The 17,456-nt window shown below is 41.8% G+C and overlaps 1 protein-coding gene across 3 annotated transcripts in view; it reads right to left on the bottom strand.

Moving 5' to 3' along the window:
- GYG1 (glycogenin 1) overlaps positions 1 to 17,456 on the bottom strand; it is a 34,114-nt gene that overhangs the window by 14,459 nt on the left and 2,199 nt on the right. For 2 of the 3 annotated variants that reach the window (XM_081827659.1, XM_081827661.1), the window contains exons 2-5: positions 16,884 to 17,019; positions 14,880 to 15,054; positions 14,424 to 14,586; positions 2,190 to 2,316 (exon numbers count right to left, since the gene is read on the bottom strand). In XM_081827659.1, the coding sequence (XP_081683785.1) occupies positions 2,190 to 2,316; positions 14,424 to 14,586; positions 14,880 to 15,054; positions 16,884 to 17,019 (601 nt within the window). The remainder of the gene's footprint in view (positions 1 to 2,189; positions 2,317 to 14,423; positions 14,587 to 14,879; positions 15,055 to 16,883; positions 17,020 to 17,456) is intronic. The other variant, XM_081827666.1, reaches the window with a different exon arrangement.

Here is a 17,456-nt window from a genome sequence, read left to right as displayed (position 1 = left end):
TCTGGTCATTTAGATCTCAAGCTATTTTTCTGGGAAATTCATTCAGAGGATATAAAAACAACTGGGATCTGGAGAGAGGGGGCCCTGGTTCTGACAAATAAGTCTATCTCCCTCCCCCCCACCCCCCGTCCCGCCAAAAGAAAACCATAACTCTGCTCTACCTGCTTCTTGTTCTTGTCAAAACAAAATAAATGCAGTGTCTGCGCAAACCAGGTGATCACTGAAAGGTGCAGTGTGTTCAATTTTGGTGTTATGGTGAAAATCAGATGGAGTCCAAATGAACCATAGGGGAGAGAGTTGCTAGGCACCGGGGGCCACATTACATGAAAAACACAAATCTCTAAACACTAGAGTTGACTCTGTTTGGGAACTGAGACCAACTGGAAGGAGATCAGATTCACGTCTCCCCAACATATTCATCCCAGGACACGTACTCACTGGGCAGAATTAAGTGGAATGGTGGGTAGAATTGCTCAGACTGGTAATGATTCTTTCTCCTTCGCCCTCATCTTTTTGCTTGCTCAATGGAGTCTAGTCAGTTACGTTAAGCAACTTCCCTATTATCACAAATTCAGTTCTGGGGGATCATGGTCTGTGGGAGCACTGTTCAAAGTTGCAGGGTTCGTTATGAGGCAATAAGAATGAAAGAATCAGGCCCACATTTCCAAGCAAGACAGGCTGGTACCTGACAAGGCCAAGGACAGAGAGGCTAAAAAAAAATGCTTCTCCAAATCCACCCCTTGATAGTGAATCTTTCTCTATTTGTGTTACTTGGACAGTTGGCATATTTGAGAGTTTGCCTGCTTCATTCTAGAGAGGGAGGACTATCAAGAGGCTATAATACGTCAGACACATATGTCAAGAGAACAGTTAGGGAGGAAAGAACACAAGACACTTATAATCCTTATCTGGGGGAATGTTGACAGAGTTTGCCCAGAAAAGAACAGAAAAGGAAACACTTCTCCCACAAAAAGCCAGATGTGCTCATTACTGTGGTGAGAGACGTAAAGAGAGGACTCTGGATAATGAAATATGAGGAGTGAAAGGCCCTTTGTGTTCTGTGTGCCCAGGAATGCCCAAGCGGGACAGAGACTGCAGAGCCGAGCCCAACTCAGTGAAGAGCTTGGCTGCTCACGCCTGTGTCTCAGGATCAACCCGACAGCTTGGCCTCCGTTCAAGAAACCTGAATCATCATCTTCATTCAACACAAATGAGTCAGAGGCTAAAGAACAGGGCCCGGGCCCTGCTCAGTGAGACCAGCCCTGCAAGTAGGTTGTATTAACTGCTGAGTTAGAACCACCCCAGGGGGACTGCCAAACAAGCAATGTTGCCAAAAACAAGCTGTCTGCTGAGCGCTTTATGCCTGTGTGAATTCACTTCATCCTCATGACAACTCTGCGGGGTAGGTCTGATTCCCCTTGTCATTCTGCATATGGATAAACTGAGGCACAGAGGCTAAGCCATAGCGTAGGTAAATGGCAGAGTGAGAAGACACACCCTGCCTTTCTGGCTTCGGAGATCACGCTTACTGCCAGACCACCTCTCCAACAAAAAGGACTAATAATCTGACGTTTACTGAGTGCTAAGGGTAGGCCAGGCCCTCTTCTACCCACTTCATAGGACCACCTCCCTTAATGATCACAGTTAGTTTTGGAGGACACCGAGGCAGAGAAGTTCAGTAATGAGTAACCAGCCAGGAAGGAGCTACTCCAGAGCGTGAACTGAGCAGTTGGGACTCCACAGCCCCTGCTCTGCACTGGGACCGCACACTGCTGCTGGCAGCTTGCTTCAGCTCCACAATAACCACAGAGAAAGCCGTTAAGATCCTCATTTTAGGGGGACGCGAACTGAAGCTTAGCAGCCACTAGGAACCACAAGTTGGGTTTGTGCCCACTATGGATTCATGACCATGACACAGGGATGATTTAACAGAGGGCCTGGCACCCAGGAGCGAATGGGAACCTTTTCCTGTGAGGTGGTTAAGTGCTCTCTGGGTTACTCCAAACAAAGTAACTGATAACATCAAGGCCTTTCCCCACTATAGCCATGTTTCTCATGAGAGAAAGACTTCCCTCAAAGTTCCCACCTGTTATTGACCTCAGAATGACCATAAGGAACCCCCCAAATTTTAAATCCCACTCCGCTGCCCTGCCCTGCCCACCTCCAACAAGTTAAACCTTCGCACTTACGCTTTAAATGCTGGGAGATAGGAGTATATAGAAACGCTGCTTAGGTTATAAATAAATGGCAGGTGTTTTCTGATATCTGTTGTTGCCCAGCTGTTAAAAAATGTGTTCAGTAAACCCTGGTCCCCACCTGAAAGAAAAAAAAAGTGAATTATAGTCATAAACTTCAACGACAGGTCAATAATTTTATAGGAACACATAACCGGATCTTTAAAAAAATAGGTACAGATTCCACCTTTAAAATAAGAAATTCTGTGTTAAACCTACCAAGGGCATTTTAGGGGGTGGCCATTTTCCTGAGTTAATTCACAAATTCAACAAATATTTACTGAGCAGCTGCTATGGCCAGACACTGCGCCAGGCACTGAAGAGTCAACAGGGAACAGAGAGACGGTCATCATCTTCATGAGGGGCAGGGCAGGAGGAGGGGGGATACACTGGTCCCAGGAATTATAATTCCATAAGCATCATCACAGATGGGGAGGGGTACGGCAAAGGGCTGGCTGCTATGAGGCATGTGGTGGAAGTGGCTCAAGAACATGGGATGCGTCAGGAAGGCTTCCATGAGGAAGCTGTACTGAAGCCAAGATCTGAGGGGGTACACAGGAGTGCTTGACAAATACAGGGGGAGAGGAGGAGGGCAGATGGTGTTTCAGGCAGAACAAACAGCATGTACCACAGAAGGGAGGTGGGCAGGAACATGAAGCCATGGAAAGACCTGGAAGGTGGCCTGTATACGTGGACTGTGGCATGGGGCAAGGGGTTGCATGGCACCAGGTGGGTCTCAGAGAGGTAGGCAAGCACCAGACCACACAGGACTCAGACTATAGACTTTATCCCCAGATTTTTGACTTTATGTTAAGAGCTATGGGGGCACAGGTGGGGGTGGTAAAAAGCAAAAGAGAGCAAACTGAGATAATGGAATGGTCTTCCAGAGCCCCAACTGTTGGCTCACTGACAGAGGCCCAGAAAGACACATCATCCTGGTGCATTCTCCTACCACTGACCAAGCCTCTGGACAGGTCCAGGTCAGTCATCACTGGGACCAAGGTCAGCCACAACCACACAGCATAGTGTTTGCTGAGCCCTTGGGGGTTGCTGATCTTTATGCCTTCCTGGGAAAGTGACAATCATGGCCATTCATTCAAAAGAAATTAAAAAAAAAAATCTAAACAGCTAAGTGTCTAACCTAAATCATAAACACACAAGTAACCAAAGAGGTCACTAAGCCACCTCAAAACATATTCTGCTCCATAACCCATGTCCTTTCTGTTTTAGGCTCATAAGATTTCAGAAAACATGCACAGAACCAGAGTCTTCCATAAGGCAAAACAGCAGCTTAGGTGGGTGGGGTGTGTGCATGTGCAGACGAGTGTGCGAGCACAGTGTATGGGAGACGGCAGGCAGGGAGAATCCATCTCTTTTGAAGTGCAAGTCTCCTATACTGAGCAGGTACCTCCCTCCTTAGTCTGCTTTGCCCCAAGACCCAGTTTTCTTCCTAAATACACAACAGACCCAACTGGCTGTCATTATTATTTGGTTTTCATTGGTTTTTTTTTTTTTTTAAAGATTTTATTTATTTATTTGAGAGAGAGAGAATGAGAGAGAGCACGAGAGGGAAGAGGGCAGAGGGAGAAGCAGACCCCCTGCTGAGCAGGGAGCCCGATGCAGGACTCGATCCCAGGACCCTGGGATCATGACCTGAGCCGAAGGCAGACGCTTAACCATCTGAGCCACCCAGGCACCCTGGTTTTCATTGGTTTTGAAAGAGACTTTAAAAATCTGGAGATTATTTAATATTTGGAACTAAGGAGTAAGATCAAAGCATTTGGTTTGAAGCCCAAGTGTACCTTATCTATCCTCTGTGTATCTCATCCTTTCTAAATATCCTCAGTCAACTCTATGGATCAAAGGCATTCATTGAACAAATGTCTACGGAGCAACTTCTTTGTATTATGAGACTCAGATGGGTCCTCATTCCTCAAGGGACAAACAGCTCAACAGAAAATCAAGATTTTACCCTCATAAATTCTAAAGGATAATAAAGATGGTGGTAGGATGTGCTTCACTGTTACATAAACAAAAACAGTTTAGCTATATTAACATATTTTCAGACACAAAATATTAAATATTAAAGCCAGAACACCATAGCATTAATCAGTGGCTTACTTTGGATTCTACATAGACACCCCAAATGTGGGCATACACACTGGTGGCTGAGGTACAGAGGCCTGAAGTCTTACTAATTTCCTTTTATGTATAATCATCAAAATAAAGGTTGAGGAAATGTTCATAGCAGCTTTCTTCATAATAGCACAAAACTGGAAACAGTCCAAATGTCCTTCAACAGGTGTAGGAACATGATACTGCCATACAATGAAGCATTACTCAACAATATAAAGGAAAAAACTATGCATACCCACAGCAACTTGGATGGATCTCAAGAGAATTATGCTGTGTGAAAAAAATCCAGTCCTACTGTACCATTTATATAACATCCTTTACACCACAAAATTATAAAGATAGAGAACAGCTTTGTGGTTGTCAGGGGTCAAGGAGGGGGAGAGAGTGGGGGAGAAGCGGCCATGACTACAAGAGTAGCATGATGGGTCCCTGTGACGAAACTGTTCCGTCTCGACTGTGGTGGTGGTCACACCAAACTACACACGTAATAAAACTGCACAGTGCACAGAAAACCCATATGCATAGACAAACACACAACACATAAAACTCTTAAAACTGTTGAAATCTGAATAAAGCTGGTGGATTGTATCAATGTCCATTTCCTGTCTGTGGAATTATGTGAGATGTTACCATTGGGGAAACTGGGTGAAGGATACATGGGAACTTTCCATATTGTTTCTTACAACTGCATGTGAATCTACTATTCTCTCAAAAATAAAAAAAAATTTTTTTTTTGAAAGTCTGAGGATTAATGTGCTTAAAATGCAAAGATATAATCAAGAACTGTTAGCCATTAGATTCTAAATTCCGCAAGGACAGAGACTATGGCTTTTTGCTTATTACTATAATTCTAGCACATAGCAGAATGCCTTACACATACATAAATTACTTGTGGAACGAATGCAAGAAACTTGAAGATGTTCTGTAATAGCAGAAAAACTGAAAAAAGTTGAATATTCCACCAAAGAGGAACGGTTAGTACATTATGCTACTAACCACTTGTGGGAATATTATTCAGCCATTAAAACAGAGGGCTATAAAGACCATCAGTCTAGCAAGCAATATAAAGATACACAGTGACAGATGCCATTACCAAAACTAAGAACATAAACATTCCGATTGGAAGAAAATAAATGAAACAACAGTAATTGTATAAGGGGACTGGTGTTACAGATATGCTCTCCCTTACTTTTCCTTAGTACAGTTGTATTATTTTTATAATTTTAAAATAATACGATGACGGGCAAGAGCGAGATTGTGCCAAGACCTTTTCTAAATATCCCTTACCTGTTAATTTATCTTCATTATGAAATATACTATCAAAAGAAAAAATATATGTGTGGTTTATAAAGCATATGATTATAAAACTCTACCCAATACCCAATTTAAGAACTCAAACGTTACCAATGCTGTTTAAGTTCTATGTGGGCTCCCTTATCCAATCCCACTGCCCCTCCCCCAGAACTACTAATGGTGAATTTTGTTTGTAATGGTCTTGATTTCCTTGGTTTTACATGTATAAGTATCCCCAGACAACATAGGGAGTTTCACTTGTTTCTGAACTTTGGAAAATTGGGCATCATGCTATATACATTTTTCTACTAGTTTTTTCAGAAACAGAAAAAAAAATTAATTCTACTGAAAAGGACTACTGACTACATGTAGGACAATGAAGAAATCTAATTCCATGAAGGTCAGAATAGTAGTTGTAAAGAAGGACTTCCCAATCGGACAGGATGATCCCGGGAAACAGGAGTCAGAGCTGCTGATCCCTCAAAGCCCCTGGCCAGCTGCCCTTGGCCACCAAAGGCTGTTTCCGTTTACCCGCAGGTACCCTACAAACCTCATCAGTCCCTCAGCCGTGTGCCACATCAGGGCCGAGCAGCACCGGTGGGACAGGAAACAAGCAAGAGGTGAAACGGGCAGGGAAGACCTGCCAGTCAGTCGTCCCATTCAACTGGCAAATCCTTAAACAGTCAACAAGGACCTTGCCTCTGGAGGGGACAGCACAGAGCATAAAAGTTCCATGGCCGCTGACCTCATTATGTGACTACAGAGGGTCAACTTCGAGCCCAAAATTGTGGATTAAAAATAGAATTAAACAGGGCGCCTGGGTGGCTCAGTTGGTTAAGCGACTGCCTTCGGCTCAGGTCATGATCCTGGAGTCCCGGGATCGAGTCCCGCATCGGGCTCCCTGCTCAGCAGGGGGTCTGCTTCTCCCTCTGACCCTCTTCCCTCTCGTGCTCTCTGTCTCTCATTCTCTCTCTCTCAAATGAATAAATAAAATCTTTAAAAAAAAAAAAATAGAATTAAACATCACCTGAAAGTCTAGCTTTTTACACAATTTTTAAGTTTAGTATTTCAAACATCTTTTTCCAAATGCACAATTCCACGTTTCAAGGTCAGGCAAATGTTTTAACTTCATGAGAAAAATCTATATGTAGCATTATCAATACCGTCTTTTTAGAAGTCCCTAAATTAGAGCACAATTCAAAGCTGAGCATGTCTGCACTTCATGCTATGAAGACTGCTGAATTTTCACTACAAAACCCCCAGGACTTTTTAGTCCAGTACATTTCAGCCAGACTTCTGGAGGCAGTTTTATTTATTCTGACAGGTTAAGACACTTCTAATTTCAATCATCTCTGAACCGACAAACAGGATTAGGAGACCTCGCCAGCAGCTGTGATCCATCGGGCCAGGGCGTGGTAACACAGGTGAGAGACAGAAAGGAAATGGGACAAGGGACACATGGCACCTGTTTTGCAAACAAAAGCAAATATCAGATTCTGCCTCATCCTTCCACCTGGCTGCCCAAGTATAGTAATAACCTTACAACCACCCGGTCTTTTCCAGGTCTTTTGAGCAGGGTCATGAAACTGGTAACCATAGACACATAGCAGCATTCATCAGAAACTCTATTTTATAAGACAGCAATGGAGGGGAGTGCTGTCTTTCGTATGAGTGCATTTGTTTTGTGCCCTTCCACAGTTGGCTGGCAGTTGGCCTACCTCCTGTGGATAGCAGGGAGGGTGGGTCAATTCTGGTTTAAACATGAACCCTAGGAGCTCAGTCACAGGAATGTTGCCTCCAGACTCGTCCTACTCGTCCTACTCGAAGTGGTCCAGGTTTTAGCACCACAGGGATCACCTGGGAGCATGACAGAAATGCAGAATGCTAAGCCCCAACCCAGACCTACAGAATCAGAATCCACATTTTAATCCCTAGGTGATTTCTTTGCATATTAGAATATGTGAAGCACTGGTTTAGAGTCAGAACTAGGGAATGACTTTTTTTTCAATCGGAGAATGCAACTTGCACTGTCATTTCTATAGAAAACATCTGAAGTGACATAAATTAGGTATAGGCATTATGGCTAGGATGATTAATAAGATACGTTTCGGCTTTCAAATTGTTCTCTAATAAAGAGGCAGAGGAGCAGATATCAAGCAAATAATTTAACGTAAAATATGCTTAATATTATATAGCGATATAGGCAAGCACTGAAATGAAAATGTGACTCGCTTTGTTAACACTGACTTCCACAATATACTAATATCATCGCTTCTGCCTATAGCAAACATGCCAAGGATTACAGTTTATGAATGGCTCAGATCTTGGGGATATTTCTATGAGGTTTGCCATGGATCATCGGATGAACCCCAGGTAGCTCATAGAAATCTAGGCACCTGGAGCTTGAGTCTATCATTGCGTATCACCACCCCTCCCCCCAAGTAGGGCTCCCAGCTCAGCAGGGAGCCTGCTTCTCCCTCTCCCCCCCAACTCGTGCACACCCACTTGCACATGCTCTCTAATAAACAGGTAAGAATCTCTCTTTTTAAAAAAGATTTTAATAATCAAGATGTTAATTAAATAATGTATAAATGCAAGGAAACATTTATTCTTGGCCTAAATTTCACTTTCTCAATTTAAGGCAGGTCCTCCTAGTCTAGATTCTCTTAGCACTCTGAATTTATCAGAATCACAATTACATGATTAGTTATATAATTATTATTAAATTTCTGTAAGGTCTCATAAGCTTTATAGAGGCAGGTATAAAAATCTGAATTATTTACCAGTCTATTGCTGGCCATTAAACTTAGCATCCTACCAGTTTAGTACCTAAAATTATATAAATGTTAAATGGACTACAGAAATGTAGAGAGTAATATCTCCAAGAATGTTTCCAGACTCAGAAAGCAATGCAAGACTTAACTGTGCAGCTGATTTAGAAAGACAAAGTACTTCTAGATATCGTGGTTCACGGGGGAAGAGCAATAAGCTGCAGAGATAGTAGACTTGAGCCTCCATTTCTTTATCTGTAGGATGAGGAATGTATCAGCTGTTCTCTACTCAGAGGAATGAATTTTAAGTAATTAATCTGTAATAAGGGCCATGACCTAGAGATTCTTCTCCATCCTGTATTGCTATCAGGATTCATTTTCGTGAATGCTGCAGAATGGACTAATTGGGAGGGAAGGAAAAAACCACATACACAACCCAGCCAGAGAGTCAAGAAACACTGTCTGGTTGAGCCCTGGCTCTGCCACTGGCTAAGGAACGCTGGCCAGGCTGCCCTCCCAGGACTAGTTATACGGCAAGCCCTCAAGAACGACTTGCTACATGAACACATGAACGAGTGAACGAGCAAGTGAATGACGACCTCACAGGACGGCTGGGAAAGTGAAGGAGGAGTCGGACCAGTTTAAGAGCCTGTACACAGGTAACACGTTGGTCCTTTCCCCCTTCTCCATTTCTCACAGGGTTCATGATCTCTGCTGGTTACAAGGCTAGATTACAAGTGGTCACTGAGCCCCTTAAACTGTAAGATGTTTTTTCTGTGCTTGCAGATGCACTAGCAAACAGATGGCTAGCTTAAAAGAAATACTCATGGGTATAAGGAGGTAAAAATAGCTCTTGAGAAAAAACCTGGTGCTCATTTGTCTTGCTGTTACATGTTATGACTTTTGCTTTTCATTTTTACTTATTCAAGATACTTATTACTCCAACGATCAGTTACATGACACAAATGCAAGAAAGCGGAGTAATTTTCAAAGCAGCTGATGAAGTGCTCTCCGGGCTGCGAGCAGCCTCCTACTGGGGCAGCTGGGGCAAGCCCGCCACAGGCAACCGCCAAGGGAGAAGCCACCAAGTCCGCGCGAACCCAGGGAGGCGCACTGGGATTTCTGACCGGTGTGGGTTGGACAAGACAAGTGTTAGCTGGAAATACCTCTCACCTTCATTCCTTTTTTGGGCAGGTCCAATCTGAAGCCTAACCAACTACAAAGATTAAAGGAGGTAGCCGTGGGGTCAATTTTACACTTTATAAGAATTTAAAGCCAAATCTTTTCTGTTAAAAATCATTTTAAAAACTTATACTCTCCTGGTTTACTACATCTGCAAGCACAGAAAAAACATCTTACAGTTTAAGGGGCTCAGTGACCACTTGGAATATGGAACATGTAGGTATAAGAATCTCACAGCAGGTCTTGGATTCTGCCTAAAGTAAAATCATACCTAATATTCGATCACCAATTTATTGTCTCCTATTTTTTCTGAAAATTCTACTATAGACCAAAATTTCATTACTCCAGTAAGTAGCTTAGGGTATTTCGGTTACAGTAAAGTAAGTCCCCAATTAAAAAACAAACAAATAAAAACCCAACAACAAAAACAACACTCCAGGGGCGCCTGGGTGGCTGAGTTGGTTAAGCGTCTGCCTTCAGCTCAGGTCATGATCCTGGGGTCCTGGGATCGAGCCCCATGTAGGACTCCCTGCTCAGCGGGGAACCTGCTTCTCCCTCTCCCTCTGCCTGCCACTCCCCCTGCTTGTGCTGTCTCTGATAAATACTTAAAAAGAAAAAAACACTCCAAACTGGAAAATATGAATTCCTCTTTTTGACTTAGGTTTTTGAAACTAACACATATAGATAAAATTTAACATACAGCAATTCCCAAGCACTAAATTCAACTGTACCCTTAATTTAGGATACTTTAGAGTAACAGGGGGAAAAGAAAGTAAACCTAAGCTTGCTTTCAGATAGATTTCCTCAAGGGCCAAGTGCATCACCTTTGTTGCACATGAATACGTGGAGACAAAATCGATGATCAGTATCTAATATGACCTCTCTTCCTCTCACTGCTAACAAACCCCGAATTAACCTGATCTTGTCACATCCTATAAAATGTTAGTGTGCAGATATTTCACAACAGCTATTGTTCAACTTTCAGGAAACATGTAACTTCAGTTATGAAGTAAGTGCCAAGACAGTTTGCAAACACAAACAACAGTATAGGAACTTAGACACTTCGCTATGGAACATTAGAATTCAGCCACGAATGAGGTGCACAGTCACTAGCTCTAAATTCTAATACTCGATATATTTGGAAGGGAGAGAGAAGTCAAGGTACCCAGCATGACTGGCCATGGTACGGTTATTCTCTTGGCCAGAGGCATGGGGAGGAGTAGTAATTAGAGGGCTGGTGATTAGAGGCATGCCAGTCACATTCCTCCGCAGCAGAAGGGCTGCAAACGCAGCTGCAAACACTCAACCCCAGCAGCCTGCGTGGCTTGTCAGTGGACACCTGGCCCCATAGTGTTTGTTGAACGTATGCAAGAGATTAAGCAGGACTTGTGAGATATTCAGACTGAGATACAATCATCTACAAATGGGTTTCCTTTAATACCGATCTAAAAATACTGGGACCTAAGCTCCCTGTTCAGGAAAACTGGGGGATGAAGGGGGATGGCGAATATCTGTGGATAGTAGAAAATGTGAAACATCAAAATGTTCATATCTCAGTGCCTATGACAGGACATCTAAACAAAATTGCTCACTGCACTGAAAACTTCAAGTAAAGCAAGGTTACTACTGCCATTAGAAAAAAAGATGTAGCTCACGACGAAATGTTGTGTCAGTCCAGTAAGTCTTTATGTCACACAGGTATTAATTCAACAGGACAGTAAACTTCTCCTGAGTGGAACAGGCTCTCCCGGTATATTGTGAGCTTTCTTTGGTAAGTAAAGCTTATCAATACAAAGGGAAAACTACCTTTCATTTAAGAGCTGCTAATCTATTCTTCTGTTGAATTTAAACAACATATTGAGAATAACTATAAGTTCCCATCTGCATAATTGAATTTTCAACTCCTTCAATTAAGCATTTCTATTAACAGAAAATTCAATCCTTCACCACCACCAAGCCAGTTAAATGGAACACCTTACAGAAAGACCAGCTCCTGGAAACCCTGTTGCTGAATAATGAAATGTGCTACCAGGCACAGAGAGAATCTCTCAGTGGTTTCAGATTCTGGCTAAAAAAGCAGAAAGTGCTTTCTAGCTGGGCACTTTTCACACATCCTGGCTTCTTAACAATGAATTCATCAACTCCTCTAGTACCTCTTAATTCTGAAACAAGGTAGATGATCCAGATCAGTCTCTACCAGTTAATCATTTAGTTTTATATTCTAAAATTGGAACCTGGATAATTTGCCATGGCATACTACCATTTGGTATCTCAACTCTTAACTCTCAACAGCAAAATCTAGTACTCTTCTAGATTAGAAATTGGATTGATTCTCTTTCAGGTTGCTGGGTCTATTTCAGAATGTGAATTGTTTACTGGAGTTGACAATTTACACTGAGTTTCTGGCAGATTACAACTACTTCCTTCAAATTTGATCGGAGGAGGTGAAGAAAGCTATATTTTGACGGGAAGGCTAAGACAAACAGTGGACTTCTGCTAAAAATACTCTCACCTTCCTTTTATGCAAAGGTCATGGTTTTAGTAAAAGCAGTAGAAATAAGAAATATGTGTTTTGAATGCAAATACTAATACATCTTTCATTTCTTCTATGGAGCTGAAAAAAAATAAGTCAGTGAAGTGAAGAAGTTGCATTTGGTGCTGACCACAGTGAACAGTCAACACATTATTTCCAACTTAAAGTAATACTGTACTTCTTATCAGATGCCATCATTCATTATGGTGCAGATATTCCTGCTTACTGTTTTAGAACATAAAATGTCTTGGCATAGAGCAAAGTTTCTCAACCTTGGCACTACTGACAACTGGGGCCTGGTAATCCTTTGCTGTGGGGGCTGTCCCCATGCACTGTAGGATGTTTTCAGCAGCAACCCAAGCCTCTAGATGCCAGTAGCACCCTTCTGGTCAATTGTGACAACCCAATAGGTCTCCAGATGTTTCCAAATGTCCCCCAGGAAGCCAAATCAACCTCATGTTGAGAGCTCCTGGCATAGAGTTTAAACTAGCCAACTAGTGACACAAGAAGGAGACTTAAACTTTCTTATTCTTTTCAATGACACTTCAGTAGTTGCAGATCCCAAATCCTTTGTCAAATGACCAGAGTTTATTTTCTGTGAGTAGCAACAACAAAAATCCAATTTCAGTTTTATGTATAACTGAAAATGTTTTAACTTCAGCAATCTGACAAACTTTTAATCTTTTTGTTTAAAACGTTTAAATTTGAAGTTATGACTTTTAACTTTATAACTAGTTAATGGAAATGAATCTTCATATCTTTACCGAGGGCCAAACCTATGTCAACTGAGGAAAGCCGTTTCTGCTAGTTTCAAAAGATCTACTCCCGGGGGCGCCTGGGTGGCTCAGTCGTTAAGCATCTGCCTTCAGCTCAGGTCATGAGCCCAGCGTCCTGGGATCGAGCCCCGCATCGGGCTCCCTGCTCCGCAGGAAGCCTGCTTCTCCATCTCCCACTCCCCCCTGCTTGTGTTCCATCTCTCGCTATGTCTCTCTGTGTCAAATAAAAAACAATTTAAAAAAAAAAAAAAGATCTACTCCCTGCAATCTCAGATCTGCCCTTGGAGAGGAGGAGGAAGAAAGAAGCCCCTGGTGCCGAGGATCTACTTCAGAGCTCAGGGCTCTTTGCCACAATGTCAAGTATCTGATAGTAAGTCCCTGCTGAGAGCGCCACTTCTTAGAAAAGATCCTTCTTCTCTGATATAACTGGCTTTCTTCTTTATTCAAAAGATCCATTAACATTGGGCGCCTGGGTGGCTCAGTCGTTAAGCATCTGCCTTCAGCTCAGGTCATGATCCCAGGGTCCTGGGATCGAGCCCCACATCGGGCTCCCTACTCCGCGGGAAGCCTGCTTCTCCTTCTCCTTCTCCCACTCCCCCTGCTTGTGTTCCTGCTCTTGCTATCTCTCTCTCTGTCAAATAAATAAATAAAATCTTTAAAAAAAAAAAAAAGATCCATTAACATTAATTTTAGAAAAAGCTGCTTTTGCACATTAACTACTAGTTCTGTCTTGGGATAGTTTGTTGTTAAAAAAAAAAAAGCAGATTATTTATTGTTTCAGAGACTGGCCTGAAATGGAAACATACCTCCTAATTCATTTGATCAAATTTCTCCAAAGGATGTGGGGCCCTAAATCCACGAATAGTCAGAACATTTCTATATATACATGTAGCTACAGATATGCTTCTACGTTATGGAAAATGGATGCTCACTTTGCCAATTTTCTACTCTTTGGCCTTGCAAATGCCACTCTGATGTGCAGCCTTATAGGGAATGAGAATTTGGAGACAGAGTTTGATCATTTAATTTTCTATCTTTTTTTAAAAATGCTTCCCAAGAGAATGAGAGCCAAATTATTAGGTTTATTCCTCCAATTTCTGTGGAAACAATGCTTGGTCCTCCTGTTAGCTCTTGCAGTTGAGTTTACTTAGATTTAAAGATAGTTGTTAAAGTTTGTGATTTGTTTAATAATAGTCTTTTGAATTCCTGAATAATCATGGCTCATTTATCATACTCTAATTTAGACACAAGAAAGCCAGTTAAAGGCAGGTGTATGAAAATGCCTCCTAGCTCAGTCTTATGCACCTACAGAAGAAAAATGCATGTGCACACACAGACACACAACAGTCTTCCAACAAGAGCACAAATGAAAATGTTTGGTACGTCTCATGCACTGCTGTCCTCCAGGCAAAAGGAATGAAAGCAACTAGATCCCTGAGAAGAACAGCCCCTGGAAGTTACTAACAGCTTATCAAATATAAAGATAACAGATACCTACCATCAAAACTGCCTTGCTCAGAAGCAAGGTGCAACAGCTGATTGTATGTTTCAACTGAAGGCTGATAAACAAAGACTCCAGAATTGAAGCAGTCAGGCCACCCTGGGTCTGGTGCCGCCGACAATTCTTCTCTCTCAAAAAGATCATCGATATTTGCTAGGACCTAATTTAAAGGGGGGGGAGGTAGGTGGGAGGGAAAGCATTACAAAAATGTTCTGCCCCAGCATACTCCTCCTAGGTTCTAAGTTATCCCACACAAACGATGCAGTCTGCTGCTGATCTTAACCATTCAGATGACAGCTGTAAAGTAGCCTGGGCTTACTCTCCTTCATCACCTGATGCTTTCAATAAGTGGTTTTATCTGAACTGTACTGTCAAGTCTTGAGAGCATTCCTCAAATGCCTAACTGGTCTCAGTTACTATCTACATCTTTCCAGTCATCAAAGCCACACTCACCAGAGTATCTGCATCCATGAACACACATTTTGAATACTGTGTAAGTGACCAGCAATGGAGTTTAGTTAGTGTGACACCCAACTCAGGCCTTTTCATTAAGGTTAGGTGCGCAGAATCACCACTGTCCAAGACGTCTACTGTGATGACTTCATCAAAGACTGTCTCTAAAACTTTTCTGCCAAAATAAAATCCAGAAAACAGCATTTAATGTCTTTTCAGATAAGTAACAAGTAACCCATCTAATATAAAATTGTATTCTTATTAGTCTACCCACCAATTACTAGAGCAATCTGTTACTTGGATACAGTACAATCTCTTAAATAGGTGGTCTTAATTTACTTCAGGCCAAACTGTATCAATTTGTATGTGCAGCTAACTTCACTAATAAAAATTGCTTTGGTGAGGATGAAATACTTGTACTAAACATTATTATAGCAGAACTTTTCTATTTTTATTTATTTTATGTTATCACTGGATACCAGGCAAATTACAGAAACCACCTGTCAAAATGTGACTCCCATTTTGAAAGGGCACATCTTTACAACAACCTATGTATTTAACAATGATATTTCATTAGAACTGAGTCTTGTTGATTACTGCATGTTTTTACAAATGATGCTAAGTGCATATAATACCTGCAACGAAGCCTATAACTAATCATTTTTGATAAAGCAGTTTACATAGAGCTATGCATCCCAAAGGATGTTCAAAGACTCAGTTATTTGGTTGCCAATTTTTAGAATCGAATATAACCAACACTTACAGTATGCTTAGCACTTCTGACGTGATGATTCACTTTGGTTTGTGAGGTGCAACACTTCTCCAGGCCCAAAATTAACTCAAGATTTATTTTAGAAAGCAATCTTGAGGTGGGTTAAGTGGGGGTATACTTAGGTAAAACACTAAGCTCAGCACAGCATATGATAAAGACATCATCATTGAAAGTTTATAACAAAATGAAACATGCAGAACAAAACTGGCATTGTATTATCTGTCCCCAAGCTGTAGAAAAAGATGTTCCAATTCACACAGTAAATATGATCTTTTTGAAAATAAATGGTCACTGGAGTCATTTACCACAGTAAAAGGGGATCTAAGACTACATCTGTTTTCTTGCACACACCCTCACTAAACAGACTACAAATTAAGATGTACACATTAGGAAAGTCTTTTTAGCATTTTCCTAAATTACCCTTTATAAATAAGGTTATTAGCATGTGAGAAATATCTAGCTATATATAGAGGTTCTTGGCATGTGCTTATATTTCTTATAAAGAGTCACAAAAAAGGGCACTTTCAATTTCTAAGATGGATAGAAAACAAAAATAAACACCATACAGAGCTGCTAATGTGCCCAGATATTTTTGTAGTGTTAGGATCTAGGTAGTTCAATCAAATACTTCCAAGTTTAATACCAACAAATCAAAGTGAACTAACACAATCAACAAGCAGTGTGTGTCCCCCCCGCCCCATCTCTACCCCAGGGTGCTCTCTTACACAATCTCTAGTTCAGAAAGCCCTGGCAAATATTCTAGCCTATTAAATGATAAATAAAGAACTTTAGGTTACAAGTGCCAACTGACAGTGGAGAAAACTGCTACTTACTTTCAGTCACCTGAAGTTTCCCTGGTTGGAAACAGGAAAAAAAGTAGCCCCTGCTGCATTTTGGGAAAGGAATACAAGTGAAGTGTGACCACATAAAATGAATGCCTGGACTAAAACATTCACTCAGGTCATCCTATAGGACCTGCTTACAGGAGAGTCCTTCTCACAGCTGGAACCAATAAGAGCATGGGTCAGAACAGCACCTTCCAGAAGGGAGCTCAGCTGGAATAGCTCCTAAGAGCTAGAAGAGGTTGATCCAGAAATCCTTCATCCAGCAATTCTAATCTTTCTCCACCTAGTGCTCAACCCCTGGAAAGGGGATGGCCTCAACACCCAGTGATACCAGAAATGGGATAAAGATGTCAGAGCCCCACCAACAGACAGGCAGGAGGTCCTCACCTCATGGAGTCTGAGACCTGCGGAGTGGCAAGCACGGCCAGCTTCCTGGTGGTCCTGTGCTGTTTCAGAGACGAGCCCAGGACCAGAGCTCCTTTGGCGTAGGCATCGTTTGTGGTCAGTGTCACAAAGGCCTGATCTTAATACAAAGAGAAAGAAAAAAAACCACACTCATTACAATATCCTACCTGGAAAAAAGCTACCTCAGGACCCTTTTCAACCACTAATTTGGCAAAAACAGCTCCTCTGAGATCAACTTGCTCTATTAATAAAGGAGCAGCCTCTTTGGGAGTGGGGCAAGAACCCAAGTGCCCACTTTAAGAATGATTCAAGACCATTCTTTAGCAGAAACATCTCTGGCAATCTCCAACAGGCTGATTAAGCTTTAAAAATTAAATCCAATTTAGGCTCTCTCTTTGCTTAGAGGACCCCTTTCAAGATTTCTTATAGGGCTGGTTTCGTGTTTGCAAATTCCTTTAGTTTTTGTTTGTCCTGGAAGCTTTTTATCTCTCCTTCAATTTTCAATGATAGTCTAGCTGGATATAGTATTCTTGGCTGCATATTTTTCTCATTTAG

Source organism: Leptonychotes weddellii, chromosome 1, assembly GCF_054177405.1.
Source record: "Leptonychotes weddellii isolate Sample4059 chromosome 1, ASM5417740v2, whole genome shotgun sequence".
Lineage (NCBI taxonomy): Eukaryota > Metazoa > Chordata > Mammalia > Carnivora > Phocidae > Leptonychotes > Leptonychotes weddellii.
This window is presented reverse-complemented; position numbering and strand designations above follow the sequence as displayed.